This window comes from Numida meleagris, chromosome 12, assembly GCF_002078875.1.
Source record: "Numida meleagris isolate 19003 breed g44 Domestic line chromosome 12, NumMel1.0, whole genome shotgun sequence".
In the NCBI taxonomy this organism is placed as follows: Eukaryota; Metazoa; Chordata; class Aves; order Galliformes; family Numididae; genus Numida; species Numida meleagris.
In genome coordinates, this window is record NC_034420.1 from 13,393,960 (window position 1) to 13,411,829 (window position 17,870).

A 17,870-nucleotide genomic window follows, 5' to 3' on the forward strand; every position below is an offset into this window, starting at 1 on the left:
CTTGGTTCTTAGAATCTCCTGGTTATGTACTGAGGAGCTCTCTGCCCGAGTCTGTGTGGGCACATGAAGTTTACAAGCAGGTGTGAAAGGAGATGCTGTATAGCATTTTCTCCTGCCAAAGTATCTACCACATTGTAAGTCTGTTACTGCTCAGCTCTTTCCACTGTAAAACAAAGAGATCATGAAAATTTGGAGGAAAAGCTCACCAGCTCCCCAAAGATGCAAAAATGGGAACCACATATTCAAAAGTTCATCCTCAGCAGCCAAACTCTGATCCAGCACAGAAGTAGCCGAATACTGTAGATGGAGAAGATTATCATTTTATATATTGCTTCTCTTGCTTTATCATTCTCTACATTTTTATGGGCTAGCCACATCTTGCTTCGTGTATGCACGTAAATACATATGTAAATGAGCAGTATCGTGCAAAGTCTTTTTATGATGTCTATAATGGGATGTTTTCATCCCAGGGTTAGATGTACAGCATACTAAACTGCATGCTTTCAACTTCTGAGTATTATACCATTTCCTAATAATAAAAGTATGTAACCCCACTTTATTGCTCTTCATTTAACAGAGGAAGTCAGTGTTTATTTTGCATGTCTGAAAAATACAAAATTAATTAAAGAAAGGACCGCTGGAATACGGACTCAGGAGCATGTACAGGAACTTAATCACACACATGGGCAAAGCCCCCCTGGAAGTCGATTACTCTGCCACTGAGAATGATGTCAAAATCTATTAACTTCAACACAAACAGGATCTGGCCAAAATTCCAAGTGCTCAGACGGCCTCTCCAGGCTTCGGGTTGGCAAGAAGCTTCCAGCATCTGCTGCAGGATCCTGCCTTCTTGTTCTGTTCATAGAATTGCTCCTTCCACAACAGCCCACATGGATGAGGACCCCCCGCTGCAGCCAGCTGGACCCATGTACCCAGTGCTGCATAGCTTGGATCCTTCAAATAACTCACCCATTCTTTTGGTATTAATTTTATTGTACTTGTGCCATATACAAGAGGGGAAAAGGTCACATTTGAAAATGGCCAGTTTTGCCTTGTAACACTGGAAGATGATGGAAGTTTGCACACTGTTGCTAGGTATTTTCCACTTGCAAATACCGCTAGTTTAAGAAGTCCCCAATGTTGGTCATTAAAAATGTCACTGACATTTTAACAGGCCTTGTTCTCATAGCTCCGTGTCTGATTTTTAACATGTGAAAAATAAAAGTATTTTGTTGGGACCACTGAAGTCGATGACACAACTTTGCAGTTGTGTAATTTACAGTGTTATTTAGGCACAGGCACTTTCAGATGAAAAAGACATTAGGTAGCACAAAAAAACACACTGGACTAGCCCATGAGGATGGCCTGTTCCACTCCCCTACCACAGAAGACTGACGTAATTTCATGGTAAAACCTCTCAATCTACGTGTCATACTTTGTTTTTCAATTTCATAGACAGTGATGTAACTCCAAAAGCAGTGATTAATGAAATATCATTCATCCCACCCAACTCAAGAAATGTCAAACTGCTCCAAGCTTTGCTATTAGCCTGAAAATATCTCCACAAGAGCTCCTGCAATGGTATTTCTGTGAGAAGAATGCCATCTGCTCTTACATTTCCCGGGACCTTTCACAGAACGTGGTAGGGTTGCTCTAGGTACATCTGGAAAGCGATTCAGGTGGCTCCAGTTGGGTACGCGGTTCCTTGCTTAATGTCCTAATTCATTCCATCTCCTAGTTTCTGTGTTGTCTTATGCAAAGTCAAAGCTGAAAAGAAAATATCAGAAGAGGTAATAAATAAATTTGGGAATGTCCCTTCTTGTGGAAGGGTGACCGTCATGTCTCATGCATCAAAGGCTGCCTCATGACTACTCTGGGAGGGGTGCATGAACCCTAGCCCAGGAATTCTCATGGAAACCTCAGAAGTTCACTGCTCAGCTTCATCATCTCTCATCCTAATAAAGTTAAAATATCATATAAAACAGAATATCACGCAGTACAGCATCATTTTTAGAGCTAGAATTAGAATGGTTCTGTTGGAAGGGACCTTCAAAGATCATTGAGTTCAACCACCCCACCACTGCAGGGCTAACCAAGAGTTACAGCCTGTTACTGGGGGCACTGCCAACCATCTCCTGAGCATGGACAGTCACAGGGCATCAACCACCTCTCAAGAAAGCCTGTTCCAGTCTTTGGCCACCCTCACAGTAAAGAATTTCTTCCTAATATCTCATCTAAATCTACACTTGTCCAGTTTAAAGCCATTTCCTCTCATCCTGTTGCTACCCACCCTTATAAAAAGTCCCTCCCCAGCTTTCCTTTAAGTGTGAAGTGAAGTTGCTGTGCGAAATGCAGCCCCCCTCCAGGGCCAAGGAGATGAACACTGGCTGTTTTAGATAATTGTATCACTTGGAGGGATTTCTGCCTCCACAGGCCCTCAGCTTGTATCGTTCTGACAGGCTGATACTCTGTTTGTATTGCTGTTAGCATCCCGATGGAGGACATCACAATTCTGGACAATTATTGGGGTAATTCTGCGGGGCCAAAGTCAGTGCAGAAATGCCAGCAGCACCCCATGGACACCGGGGTCTGTAGCACGCGGCCTGGGGGCATTGAGTCATGCCCGGGTGGGAAGTCGGGTGAGCAGACCCCACACACATGAGGCTGATCTCTGCTGATGTCACAGCTTTTTTGCAAGAGATATATCTACCAAACCGCTTTGCTGAGGAGGCAGCTGGGCTCTAATCCCTCATGGCAGAGCGAATATGACATGAATGCAGAGGGGAAAAAATGCCTTGTGCAATCATCCAAGTCACTGGGATGAATAATTTTTGTCACCAAAAAGTGGCAATTATTTCTTCACCCACAGGATCTTTGTCTTCTCTCCCTCCTGGCAACAGCGTGAACATTTACGTTCTGGTATTCCTCCCAAGTGCATTATAGTGACATGACAGAAACGAGAAACACCTTGGATTTCATTAACCCTCGTGTACTGAAGGCATGAAAAAATAAACTGAATGTGAAGAGGAATGTCTTCAACACCTTCATCTTTCTAGAAGCAGTTTCTTGTTCTCGCTGAGCAGTCCCGGTGTGCGCAGCCCGCGGTGCTGAGCTGAGAGCAGGAGTGCTCCTCATGGGGTCACGCCACCAGGAAACCAAGCCCAAAAAATCCATACAGACTGTGAGGGATGACCTGGGGCAGAGGCACAGCAAAGATCCAAACCGAGTCTTGAGGTCCATGGTCAATTAATCCCAATTACATCTCATTGCTGCACCACAGATGCAACTAAGTCGTTTGCTCACCCTCCATCACCACATCTTTAAACATATAAGAGTCTAAAATGGCTTTTTGTTCCCCCAGTAAGTTTAATAAACTCTTTCCTTAACAGAGACTGATTTTCCTAGTCGTTCTGCAGCCTGCGTAATGAAAAATACTGTAGTGAGGCAGAAAATGCTGCAGCAGCTCCTGCTTATAATTAAAAGCACATTGTGGCAGAGCCCTGCGGACTGGCTTTGGGGGTGGAGGCGAGGGGGCTCACTGGCTCTGCTCTCAACTATGATTCAAATAAGTCATTTCCAGGGTAAACATATAAATCTGTCCTTCCTGAATGGAATCCAAACAATCAGAAGTATCCCTCCTTGCTTTATTCAAAAAGTCTCTGCTGCTACCGAGGAAAGAAAAGGAGCGGATGAAAACAAACACCCTTTGGTGGAAGCTGAGAAAGAAAACACTCAGTGTACGTGTTCAGATGGCCACCGAGTAACTTTGCTCGGAGGCTCAAGTTCTGGCTGCTGCTGCTGTTGCTGATAAGAGCCCTGCCTCACCGGTGGCGTCATGCGTGCGCTGCTGTTGCTGCTTGGAGTGTTAGGATTAGATGTTAGAATGGATACTCTGGAGAAAAGACAAAACAGATGGGGAAGAAGGAAAAAAAAGGTCAACAATTCTTCCCCTGCAGCAAATATGGTTTAGCTAATGTGTGAGTCTGGATTTGTACAGAAAGCAGAACTTACTATCGCATCCTGTTTCCATCGGTGTGCCCTGCTGGGAAAGTTTAAGACCAGCTCACTCAAAAGATCAAGAAAGTGCTTTTTATGGGGGTCAAAACTGCTGTGTAATCTGCAGTATCAGACTGAAGAAACAATTCTGGCCGATTTTGCATTGCAAATGAAGGCCACTGACCTGTCCTAGCAGCAGCTCTCCCAGCTCCACAGTCTGGCTCTGTGTATGGTGGCACTGAAGATGTCATTATGTTTGCTGCTCTTGGTGTCTGGTAAGGGGGCTCACCCTGCCACAAACCTGCTGGCCATACAAGAAGCTTTCCTAGTGTTCTTTCTCCTATCTTATTCAAAGGGTTTGTTCTCCTTGTTATCTTGGAGACCTTTTTCTGCAAAGACAGTGGTGACCATAGAGATTTGCTGGAGCTATAAAAATAGACCAGGTGTTACAGAGGGGTTTCCCTCTGGACAGTGCTTCAAGCTGAGCAGCTGAAAATGGTGACCCTTGAAATCACCTCTATCACTGAGCTATGTTCTAGGATCCACTTCTGCTACAGAATCTGAAAACTTTTCATCATTCTCTACAGAGGTGATACAAACTTCTATTTGCCTTTGACTGTTTGTCTTCATTGGAAACACCAAGAACAAAACATAACATTCAAGTCAAGTGATGACCTCTCCAAGTCATGACCATGCCACCAGGCAGCTCATCCTCTCCATGTCATCATCTGGATTCTGCTCTGAGGATCTACAGGCAACTCAGAATCCCCCCTAAAAGTAATTTTCAAATAAGTTCACTCGGCTCTGCCTATTTTAGTCATTATTTCATAGATCTTGGATAGTTCCATACTGATCTTTCCAACTGGAAGAACCAATCCATCAGTTCCGGCGTGCCAACTGTAATGCAAACTGATTAGCTACTTTGGACTTCATGTGTGTAGTTCTTTCGATATCTCTTGCTGAGCTCTGGAGCTCCTATTTTTTCTAGAAAACTATGAGACTAATTCACAACCATGCAATATCTGACACTGCAGCTTCAGTGGGTCATATCCAACTTGAATACAGCCTCTTCCTGCATTAGCTCAACTGTATTTGTCACTAAGACGCACACGATCCCATCACTTGACTGTGTTTCTACGCACAAGGGGGGAGGCAGAGTGAATAGTTAGAAAGGAATTGCATTTTTTTTAATCAGACCTTTCACTAGAGAGAACATTTAGAGACATTACTGGCATAGTCATGCATAACGTTTTCCAGACTATGTTTCTGTAAAAGACTTCAAAAAGAATTCAAATTTTCATATTTTGTGAGAAACAGATTAATTCAGCCTCGCTTTAGAGCTGGCGTAACTTACAGTAGAGTAAAGCCTACCACATTACATACAGGCAGATCTTCATTATCTGAACTCATGCAGTTCATGCAGAATGTGTCAGGGAAATAGTCACTGGCAGAGACCGGAAAACGAGATCTATTCTCCTACATGGAGAAGGGATCTCACAGAGCATCCACCCAGGGAAGAGCTGGAGGCATGCAGGGGCACTGCTGGAGGGCATGGGCAGGCGGCGGTTTCAGCTGGGATGGGATGGGATGGGATGGGATGGGATGGGATGGGATGGGATGGGATGGGATGGGATGGGACAGAAGCTGCCTCTGCCTTCTGCCAGGCAGACAGACACATGGGGCTGCTGTTTTATCATAAGAACATTTCACACCAGGTCACTCCTGGGCAGGCTGGTGATTCAGTGGTGATTATTTCCCAGTTCCCCAAGGACACTCTTCTATGCTTAAGCACTGCCCCCCAGGATAGTCTGCAAGCATGGCTGCCAAGGGCACAAGTGCAGCTGAACTGCTTCTAGAGGCTCAAGACACATTTCCGGGTTGTCTGGGTAGAAGGCATTGCAATACTGAGCAAAATGATACACAGGTATTTTTCATGATCAGATTTAATCGTCCTACCTAAATTTACATTAAGAAAGAGTAGCAGTAGAACGCGAGACTGAAGTAGGATCTGCTAAAGTTTATGTTCACTTTTAATCCCTGAACCACCTTCCCCTGGTCTAAGTGGTGCTTTAGAAAGGAAGATGCTACAAGCTCAGTTTGTGGGTTCACCTTAGAGATGCCTCTGGGCAGAAAGCAGGCTCGGTAGGCGTTTCATGTCCCTTAAGAGTGATGTTCTGCGTTCATAGTACTTTGTGAAGGTCAGCAAATCGGCTGCTCAGAGCCAGTTCTTACAGCTTACAGACTGGGCGCTGCAGCATTTTGGCCAGTAACTTCTGTGGGATTGTGCTTCAAAGGGAAGTCTGGGGGGGTATGTTGCAAAACTGGACTCCTGGTTACATCCACGGATACTTTCTGTCTATTATTGAAAACTGCTGTCACATTTCCTTCAAGAGTGGCTGCTGAAACACTGCATCCAGCTGCTAACAGCCGGGGTGCTGGAGAATATAATGCATGTGCTAAGCCATTTTCCCGGAAACCTTTGAGATATGTAAATACAATCTTAGGAGGGGAATAATTTTCACTATGGATACCTTCCTTTTGTCAGCTTCCTCTGCCAGTGGTGTTCCTCTGATGTCTCACTTTGTGGAAGGAAGCAGAAAGGCTCGTTGCAAACAGAGAGGATGCTGCTTTACCACAAAAGATCTGGCAAAGTTCTCTGTGGGTTTCCATTCATTGTGAGCAGTGCATGATCAAAAGAGCAGCTTCATTCTTTTCCTGTATCAAAACACGGGAAGCTCAGAGGAACCTAACCGCTCCCATACACACGAGGTGTGAGCTGGATGAACGCAACAAAGCCCTATCAAACAGAAGAGATGAATTCCCTCGGTTGCTGTTAGCTTGCATAGGGCCCTTCATTGGCTGACTCCTGGGGTGGCTGAGCACTGATTCATGGAGATGTTTGCATGTACCTCAAAGCGGTACAAACCGTATTCCCTCAGAAGGTTCACACTGGAAAAAAAGAATACTCTAATTCACTGTTTCTGCATTCTAACACTTTGGTATTTATTCCACAGGCGCTGCACAGAGTGCTTTGTCCCCAGATACTGTGCAGCAAATGGTGGAAATGGACATTTTCAACAACTCGCAGGCTCAATTTTGCCTTAGGATATTACTGCGCTAACAGTTATTACTCTAACAATTATGTCCACATAAGATGCAATCAGCTGGCAAGGAATACATTGACAGAAGAGGAAAAAATATAGTTAATATTGCTGGATTGTTTATTTTTTATCTTTTTGTCCTAACAGCATCATTAGAGCTTGGTTATCTTAGGATGGCTAATTTGTTTTTGAAAGAATCTCCATCTGTGTAACATGCTTTGTTAAATCTAAGCCAAATTTGGTAGAAAGGAATTGTATTTTTGCATGCCAGAAAATGATGTATTTCCTGTTAATTTTGCAGACATGGGTTCTAATTTTCTGCCCGGTTAATTGAGCTCAGCCCAGTTAAAAGACGGTCATTACTGAAATCTCCTCTAAGTTGTCAGTAAAGTGAGAAACAAGAACTATTTATTAGAAGTGATTAGATTTTAATAAAACAGGAAAGACAAGTGGACGCGTGTTCCTTAGGATACTATTTAGTTCTTTCTTTTGCCAAGAGAAGGGAAGGTTTTACTGTGATTTTGAACCATTTCATAATGCACAGCACGGGACAGTCTGAAAAAAATGAAGAGGGGGTTCTGGACTTTTTGCCTTTAATATTATTGGCTGCAGTAAAAGCACTCAGCGTCCTCTTGGGTACAATTTCTCGAGTGCTGAGCAATGCAGCATTGGAGTAAGAATGGCAAGGTGAGAAGAGCTGAAACCTTCAGGTGCTAAATTCTGAAAGGGCAGGGGCTGCCTTTCTGGTTCATCTGGGAGATCTCTTGCATGGCAAAGCAATGTATTTCATTGCCTTCTGTGTTCAGCTGCAGGCTGAGGGGGAGCTTGTGCCTGGGACAGCAATACTGCTGGGTGCCACAGAGATACTTCCATGCTCAGCATCACAAAGCAGATGTTGCTTTTGCTGAGGCCTTTGGCAAGTCCTTCACCCCATGAGCAGGAATAAGAGTACTCTGTTTATCTCCTCTGCAGATTCTTTGCCTTGTTAAAACTAAATGAAGATGTTGAGTTGTAGGTGCTATGAATAATCCCTCGTATGTACATTTCTGCACGCTGAACACCATGCGCACCGATCTGAGCTCACAGTTCCAAACTGCAAATTGTGCATATTGCCTCCAGCATCACCGTTCTGTGCCTGGAAACCTCCAGCAATTTCTGGTTTCTTCGAAATCTTCCTGGCAGGGGAATGCCAATGGAAGGGAAATGGGCAGATGTGAATGTGAACAGATACACGTGCTCATGAACCATCAGAGGGAAGGGTCTCCCTGAGGTCAGGCTCAGGTGAAGGAAGGCACTGCCTCTCCAGGTGCTGATATGAAGCAGTAAAACCCAAGAAAACACCGGTGTGAACAAGAAAGGAAGAACCAGGCTCCAGCTTTGCTCTTAGCTGCTTTTCCTCGGGAGATGACACACAGGATAACTGTGAGGCCAGGTGCTCCCTGCAGCAGCGTGCAACACATCCTACTGCTTTCCATGAGCACTTCCATGAGGGATGCTCAGTTTTGAGCTGTTTGCAGGGAAGGGCAGTTTTCAGAAAAGCCTGATTGATGTAACATTCACAAACGTTGCTTCTGGAAGTTCGGATCTCTTCCTGAATACTTAAGCCATCTGTATGGAAAACGGATCCGAGGTTCACATAGCAGCTGTGTATTGTTGCTTTTTTCCTTGAGAAGCTTACATTCTGCATCTGTAAATTAACACAGCTGCTCCCAGTTGGTGTGGATGAGGCAAATTACTCTGCTGTGTGGCTGAGCTCTTACTAGTGGGTGAACCTCAGTTATATTTAAGGGCTGCAGCATTTATGCTCTTTAAGCTGTACTTTGCTGGTTTTGTCTGTGGAAGAGAAGTTATCTTTGTTCCTATATATCTATGATTTCAAGGGATTTGGTGGAAGCTCAGTGTTGTTTGGTGTTAGCAACCAGATAGGGATCTAGCAGGTTTAAGGCAGTGAGTAAACAGTGGTTTGTGCTGCAATCGGAGGAGCGAGAGGAAGAATAGGATTGCATCTTGGACCTTGTTAGTCTGTAAAATAAATGAAGTGGTTTTTATTACTGTTTATGGAAAATCTTCAGAGCTCTGCCACTAGGAGGAAAGACCTTCTCTGTTCTGAGTTGTGCTTTTTTCCTAGCCTACCTGGAAAGGATGTATTGAGGTAGGCTGTAACAGCTGAAGTGGAACCTGCTGAGCATTTCTTACTGGAACCATCTGACCACCTCTGTGTTAGGTGAGTGTTTCTAACTTCAAAGCATTCATCTCAAATCCTCCCTTCCCCCTGTGCCTTATGAAAAGAAAAGCTGGAAGAAAAGAATTGAAGGAACTTAAGAGGAGCAAGTAGGAGGTCTTCTGCAGTGTCAGCTCTCCTTGGCCCCCTTGTTAGTGCACTGAAACTTCTATATTAATTTCACTAATTTTTTTTAAGCTTGTGTTTATTTTATAAGTGCATCTAGGAAGTTGCTCTTAAGGATAGAATTCTCCAAGATGAAGAATTAACTTGGACAATGCATTATGTGCCTTGGGATGGAGTTTTCCCAGGCTGTGGGCTGTCAAATGGATGACGGTGAGGTGAATGTGAGGAGCAAGCGCTTCAGCTGTGTGTGTCCGAAGGGAGCTCACTTGCAGAGCCAAGGTAAATGCAGAGGGGTTCATGCTGGTGCCATTGCTGCTGGGTCTCAGCCCCTCCCTTGAAACAGCAACCAGGAAACTGGAGCTGGTGTGTGCAGATAAGTCAGAGAGGAGGTCCTGATCCTCTTAAAGCCTGTGAGGATCCATTACTATTTTTCAAAAGGGGAAAGGATGCAGTGCTTGTGCTTTAACTGCGTTCTTTGCCTTGAATGGTTGTGATGGGAAGTGGTGGCTTCCCCTCTTGTAGAGGGCATTGCATGGCATCCACAGCACTTTCAGGTCAGCAAACCAATGATGGACAAAAGCATTTGTCCAATTATTTGTGCTGTTAATGCAATGATTAGGCTTGAGAGATGCTATAATCTCACGGAGTATATTTCTGCCTATATGTGCCACCTTCCTGAGAGCCACTGGGCTGCCCAGGTGCAAGGGGAGACCCTGAGCTATTCAGCATCACTGATGAGCAGCATCCCAGCTCCTGCCTCTCAGGCCAGACAATAAAAGCCCTGGTAGTATGCTTTACCATATGCTATTTGTTTTAAGATTTTGGAGAAAAAAAAAAAGTGAAGACAGGCCACATATGTTACCTGTCTGCCCAGTGTGGTCAGGGAAATGTTACTAAGCTCTTGCAGAGATAAATGTCCCTATGAATCCTAGCACACAGAACCTGATGGTACTTCAAGAAACTTGCGAATTTAGGGGTATAGAAACACAAGCAACTGCATAATACTTTGTTGCCCTTCATACAGCTGTGCTCAGTTGTTGACAACATGGCTTGGGAGAAGGCAGATGGTTTTGCAGTCCAGAAGTCTGGAATTCATTAGTGGAAATTTTCAGACTTTTTTTTAATTCCTTGGCTTAGCTACAAGTCAAAGCAAACAGAGCTGAAAACTCATAGCAAGCGGCATGAAAGAGAGCAAAGAAACTCTTTCACCAAAAAAAAGTGACTGGACAGAAAATCAAACACTTGAATTTCTTTTTCCTGGTTTGCTTTATCTGTGAGGGGGAGGAAAAAAAAACTTTACAAAGGAAAAGAACTCTTAAGAGCTTCTCTGGAATTCAGGTTTATTTGGAGAATACCAACAAGATACTTGCTAGTAAAGACTATCTTTTTGCTGGCATCTTAAAGGAAAGGGAGGGAGACAGGACAAATATTAATTTACTCCCTGAAAAGCTTGCTGTGTAGTTTATCCAGCAGGGATCTTGTTCTCCTACTGAAAACACAAAATCCTGAACAGAAATAAACTGCATGGTGATTGTTGCCCTGTAATACCCTGACTTGGGACAGGAGCAAGGCTCACTGTATGTTCTGCTCCAAGTTACCCTACATGGGGGGGCAGCAGCATCGCCTTGTTTCCTGGCACCTCATTTCTAACCCTTTGCAGCCATTTCCCTTGAGGTCTGTGCCCTGAGAATGCCTGAGGAGCCACCTTTCCTCCCACTGTGTTATTTCCTAGCAGCCTTCAGATGAGAAATGTTCATGTTCCCTATGGCACTTTCCTATCTTGTTACACTCCCCCAGTGCTACACTGCAGGGGGAGCTGAACTCTGATCCAGGGCCAACAGCTCTTCTGACAAATAACTTGGAGAGCCTCCTTTTCCAAACGTAAAGGGAAGGTGTAGAGAGAAAATGTGCACATGAAACCTCATCTACTAAAGTATTTTGGCACACGCGATGTTCCTATGTGAACTTCTGAAAGCTGCATAGGTTATGAATGCTGAGGTGCTTCAGAGGCATCCATGGTCTGGGCAACGCTCTGGGCCTTATGAATGCAGACTAAAAAAGCTGTGCTGCCTGGGGCTTTGAAAGAGTTGGGTAAACTTCTTTGGAATTGGGAGACTCACTTGCTTGAAGGAAAAATCACTGTTTCCTCCTTCTCTGTCTGCTTGGATTTCCTGGCTGAGTTATGTCTTCTCCTCCTATGCAGACATGGAGGGAGCGGATCCCATGTGTCATAGCATCCTTGAAGCAGAAATCATGTCATAAAGGAGCTCTTCCTGATGACTCTCCCTAGCTGAACTGAGGTTAACACCTCAGCAGCCTCCATCTCTAGTCCATAGCATGGAGAAGGTGCTGTGCTACTTCACTAAACATCTGTGCTCCTTGTGCCTCAACAGCCAGTAAACAATGTGACTCAGAGAAAATGAAATCAGATTTTTTTTCTCTTTCAACTGGGATGTGTAATTATTGGAGATTATCATCTTCCATTTCTTGGAAGAGTCAAATAATCTTAGCTGGGATTTCCTCAGTATGACTCATTTTAAAACTTAAGTGACGCTTCATGGAAATCACTGAGAAGCAAAGTAGCTGTCTGGTCCTTAGTGCCAGGGTGTCAGTGCTGGCGTCCATGTGGGCAGCCAGCCTTCCCCAGAATGCACTGCTATTGCTTCCCAGAACTGAAATTCTCAGTCCAATTCCAGTGGCATGTGACAGACTGAAGCTGCCCTTTCTGACTTCTTTTAGTTCCGTGTGCTGTCAGTGAATTCAGAAGACATGATATAGGATGTAATTTTCCTGTATGGAACAATTCCTCATGCATATACAGTGTTTTAGTATAACCAAGTTAAAACTGCTTTTATTGAAGTTGCTTAGAGGTAATCCACCTGCCATGAAAAACTGGGATTTCTAAGTACACACATCCTAGTTAAATGATGGCCTCTTCATTCCTTAAGTTTAACACCAGTCTGACTGGATAAATTTGATTTAATAGGCATTGCTATAATAACATGGCAGAGGCCAAGCTCTGAATCTGAAGTAATAGTACTGCATTCAGGTGCTCCTTTAGGCTATGGCAATGCTACATGTGAAGCTGTACAACCACTGATTCAAGCATTGCTATGGCTTGAAGAACATAGCATGACATCCACTGCAAATGTGGGCAGGACTTCCATGGCTTGTAGAGGAGAGACTTGTGAACTTCCCCTCTCCCTGCTGCAGCCTTGGCAGTAGCAGCCTTGCTCATGTCCTGCAGCATGAGTATTTGCGGGGGAGAGCCTGGTGCATGCAGCTGTGCAAATACAGGCTGGAGCTGCTTTGGTTTTGTGTGTCACTCATTTTTGGTCAGTTGAATTGAGAACTGTCTGCGTTTGTTGACAAAATGTAGAGCTCAAAAAAAAAGGGTTGGATTTGATCTGAAATGAAATGCAAAGACTGGGGAGAACACTTAAGAGCAAAACCATTTCCTTTTAAGATACAACTAACATATAGAAAACAAATATTTGCCTCTCTGGGGAGTTTTTGTGTATTTTGTATATGGTTTCTCTTGAATTCCACTGTGTGCAATGCAAATGTGCCCAAATCTGATTTTGGCAATGGGTAGATTAAGGCAGATCTGAGAACTCTACAACTAAAGTAGAGATGTAGATGGGGGACTAAGTGGCAGTCTAAGAAAATGAATGCTTCTGTTTAAGCAGAATTCGTGCCATTTTTCTCTCTGTTGAAGAAGGTCCAAAAAGAACATCATAAGCTGTTGGGGGGGGGGGGGAACTAAGAAGCAGTAGCTGTGATTTATGTCACGCATTCAAAATGAAAAAACATAGAAACAGGAGCAGCTGTCAGTGCAATGGCTGTGATTGCAAGACTGGTGGGACTGGGATGGATGGTCTCTGTCCAGATCACAAATATCACATCAAATGATTGAAACAAATCTTGGAATACATTTGTTCTGATCTCTCCTACAGCTGCGCAGTATGAGCTCAGAAGAGGTTGGTGCTCAGGGTGGAGACGGTGCAAAGATGTGAGACACTGTCAGAGAGCCACAAAGCTGGCTTGCAGGTGAGGGAATACTGTGGATCTGTTAGTGTGCCTTGCTGTGGCCCTGGGGGGGGGAGGTGGTCAGGTGAAAGGTCAATGAAAACTGCAGCTGCTCCGAGTGTAAGATTCTGAGGTTTGGTGCTTGGGTGAAGGCATCAACCTTTGTGCACCCAGGCTCTTGGTTTTGTATGTTTTCTCATTTAATCCTTCGCTTCTAAAGAGCATTTTCTTATGCTGGAATCCAGTCAAAGATATAAGGATTTCCAGCCTCTGTCCCATCTTTGATATTGATTACCATTAGACGTTTCAGGATGGTGCAAGAAATCCTTAACTGAAGATCTGCGAAATAACCCACTTGTGAGATGAGTTTCCTTCTGACCTCATCAGCTGTTGGGCAGTAGCATCCCGTACCCACCATATCAAACATTAACATCTTCCTTGAAGCTGGGGGACCTCTGGTCACCTATGGGTATTCAGAAGTGTTTGTGCATGAGGTACTCTACTTCCAGTCTCTTTTTAAACAAATTATAACACTGTAGCTGCAACTCCAGACACAGCAGTCCCCCACCTTTACTTTAACCACAAACAGCATTAAAAAGAGAAGGGAAGTCTCGAGTTCTCAGTATGTCACATTCTGATACTTATCTTGAAATGATAAGGGCAGTGGATTTGAATGTGTAAGGAAAAGCCAGATGCATCTTGTTACATGGGCAGTTTGCAGACAGTTGGATTTGTTTTCTCTTCCTCTGGAAGTGCAGATACGTGGAGCTCCACAGAAGCACCTCATTCTCCCAGCTCCTCACTCTCCTGCCGCTCCTCCCAGCTGCTCTTGCAGCAGATTCTTGCTGGGCAGGGCTGGCAGAAGCCATGCAGAGGGGCGTGAGGGTGGAGAAAGTCAGGTTTTTATTCAGCCCCCCCCCCTCTTGCTGTGTGGACAGTGCTGGTATGTGTGCTGGGGAACAGCAGGTTTTGATTTGCAAAATCAGAAGCTTCTTGCCAGAGAGCTGTCCAAAGGGCAAACCGGAGGGCAGCCAGCAGCAAAACTATTTTCTAGCTTCAAAGGTGTTCCTTTCAAAGGCCAGTTTAAACCCTTGAAGTATTAAAGCTGAGAAAACAAATCAGGAGAAGAATGGAATGAAACTATTCTTACAAAAATAGCAAGCCAGGTTCACGTGCATGGAAGCAGGATTTAACCAGAACAGCGCAGGAGCTGCGCTTCACCCTACTGCGCGGTGTGGGTGCAGGTTGGGAAGTGTTGAATTCCTGCTGTTGAAAGCAGCTTGCTCCCCACCTCCAACTCACATCACCTGTGAGATCCTGTACCTATCCTGAGCGGTTAGGCCTGGTAGCCAGAAATTGAGGGGGTAGGGGTAGGTGTACAGATACCCAAGTCAGTCTGTCTGTTTCTCACTCTTGACCTAAGGACCACACAACAGGCTGAGAAAAGTAATCCTGCACCAAAAGCAAGCTTGCTTGAAAAGCCTACAGATTGCTTCCAAGAGCTTCTTTTTCTCCCTGTCATCTCCCATAAAGTTCTTTGCAGCTCCTGCTATGAGAAATTTACATCAAAAACTCTGGGAAGTCCTTAATGCTGTTTAAAACCCAGTGCTTTAAATGAGTGATTATTAAACACATCTTTGTATTTTTCAAGTACTGCAAATCTAGGTAATTAGCATGGTTGGATTTACGTTACATACGTGCATCATGGCATTTCTGCTGAAAAGCTGTCATTGAATTAAATCCTGGATACTTAATTCTCAGTCATAGGTATGATGTTGATCCACATATAGGGGTAACTCCTCCTAACACGAATTTCCAGTGTTTCCTAGCCAGCTGTTGGACCCGCTCTCAAACAGCTTGAAAGCTGTTAATCATCATCATGTACTCTTAAACTGAAGACATGGATTTTGACTTCCTTTTCCTAGACAAGTCCTAGGTGAATTGCTCATTGACACCTGAACTGAGAGAACCATTGATACAACAAACATCTTTTCCTCTCCTTTCAACTTCTCAGCAGAAGAAAGGTATTGCTTTCACTTGAAAGCCCCTTGCTGATCACCTTCAGGACTGGCTGTGGAGCTGGGCTGGATGCAGAGGACCTGGCTGGGTCCTGTCCTGGGCACGCAGGTGCTGTGCCGTACAACACTCAGCCTTCTCTGTGTGCCAGCAAGGTCAGCCCCTTACATTTTTTTTTTCTCTATTTGTGGACTTCAGTCAGCTTAAAAGGAATGACTGTGGGTTGACAGCAGCCACTCTGCTACCAGAGCGAGAAGAAGTCAGAGGAATAATCAGATCAAGCTGGCAGCCCAAATACTCCTGAAGATCTTGGTAGGAAGCAACTCCATCCTATGTTATTTAAACTGGAGTGATGGCAATGAGAGTGCTCAGCTTTTCTCAACATTGCAAATATCTATCTTGGGAGTGTATAAAGATTGTAGAGTATATAAAGATCACAGAAGGTGCAGGAGTCTATCTGAGGAAGGTGGTGATGACCTGCAATGTACAAAGGCTGCTTTTGGTCTCAATTTTTACATTTTAAAGGAAGATTTGAGGGAATTCTTGTTATTGTTCCTGTTCTCCAATTTCTCTTTTCATTGAGTTCTTGTGTTAGAAATGATAACTGCTGCTGTTTATTTCAGTATGAATCTAGCTGCGTGTTATTAGTTCTCAGAAATCACAGGCACCATTCATCCAGCAGTCTGAAAAAGGTGATGAACAAGGAGTTTTATAACCCAGCTATGATGACAGAAGCTGGAAAGGACTTCCATTTGCTCGCTCACCATCTTCTGCATCACATCCAGATCTACTCACTTGTGGTCCCACACAGGACAGTGCTCAAGCTGAGTGCTGTCACCCACGAAAGGGCCATAAACCAGCCTGGCAGCCTGGGCAACTGCCTATCTGCTCCTCCTTGATTTTTCCTAATATTTATCACATTTCTTCCATATTGCAGTTCACATTCACTATTACTTCCTCTGTTGCTGTGAACTAATGACAATGTCTTGGTCTTTTTACTCTCTGGGGTAACTCTGTGTCTACCGAAACTCCCCAGTAGGAAGTTCAGTCCTTTGGGGTCTAGCACAGAAGAGAACAAGATGTGCGGATATGTATCTGAATCTATTGGTTATGCAAATGCAGTTTGAAATGTTTGTCCTTAAACTACTGCTGAAAGCTTTTCAGGGCAGATAATGAACACTGTAAGAACTAGTATCAGCATCAGGCTCAGAAGAACATAAGCAGAAGTCCTTCTTTACAACCACGTGCTGAAAGATATTCATTGCTCCTTGCTTTTGCCTAACGGTGCCCCAGGCAGCTCCCTTGTTACTTGATGCTGAAGCAGGGATCTAATATTCTCCTTACTGTACCCTATTATTTCCTACTCTTATTTTTGCTCACTTGTGCAAAGACAGAAAAAAGAAAGTAGCAGCTGGGCAAAAATTTCTAATCCCTGGAGCGTCACTTCATATTTGCATTCAGACTTTCATGTGAAATTGCATCACTTGACCTTACTTGTTTCTCAGCTGCCTCTCTTATAGTATGAAAATGACAACTTTTGAATTATAAACTCTGTAAAAAGTACTAGATTTTTAAAAAAACAGTCTCCTGAGAAGAGCACTTCACCAGAGCATAGCAGAATGGAGATATCCTGCTTGTGTTACTTATGGTTGAGGATACTTTCACATGTTTTAGCTTGTAGACTTAAACAGGTTTTAATGAGAGATGGGATCATTTTGATAATCTCATTTGAGTGCTGTAGAATGCGTTCCTTCAAGCCATGCAGACCCACCAAAATACAGTATGTTTTTTCTTTCATACTCTTCCAGAAAATCTTGGAAAAGCCAAATGGCATTAGACAGATAAGTCCGGGAAATGTTGACTGGTAAGTAATCAAAGTGACGCACTAACCACTAATCAGTGCAATTCAGACTTTCAGTTGAGTCTTTTTTTGTTTAGCATTCTCCACAGGAATATCACATGGGAAGATGAAATTTCTTGCATGAATGAAACTTTGGGCTCCGATTCGTGATTTTTGCTAATTAGTGTTGCAGTGATGTTTTTTAAAAAACCCACACTACTGCTTTCCCACTGCCTGTGCCACGTGTTAGCTACCACCCCAGTACCAGCAGCAGCAGTGAGGTCTAAGCCTTCCCAGGTGCTGACACACCAACCCGTGAACAGCAACAAATTGAGATCAATGGTAGTTTAAAATAATACACTGGAGGCTGAGGAGCAGATGGGCTGGCTATAAAGGAGGTAACCTTGAGCCCTGGGAGGGAGAACAGCTGAAAGTGGTGTAACTTTGAGCTATTGTACATCTGTATTTGTGTATATTTCTTAGCCCCTGTGCTGGTTTTCTTAGAAAAGATCATGAGTTTGGTATGACTGCACAAAAAAAA

At 44.0% G+C, this 17,870-nt stretch overlaps 1 protein-coding gene across 3 annotated transcripts in view; it reads left to right on the forward strand.

Annotated features, from left to right (window-relative positions):
* GFPT2 (glutamine-fructose-6-phosphate transaminase 2) overlaps positions 1-17,870 on the forward strand; it is a 77,421-nt gene that overhangs the window by 41,535 nt on the left and 18,016 nt on the right. The window contains exons 1-4 of one of the 3 annotated variants that reach the window (XM_021410825.1): positions 8,898-9,113; positions 9,226-9,321; positions 13,401-13,494; positions 17,298-17,353. In XM_021410825.1, the coding sequence (XP_021266500.1) occupies positions 17,344-17,353 (10 nt within the window). In that variant the 5' untranslated portion in view covers positions 8,898-9,113; positions 9,226-9,321; positions 13,401-13,494; positions 17,298-17,343. Of the gene's footprint in view, positions 1-8,897; positions 9,322-13,400; positions 13,495-17,297; positions 17,354-17,870 lie in introns of those variants that run through there. The other 2 variants (XM_021410826.1, XM_021410824.1) reach the window with 2 other exon arrangements.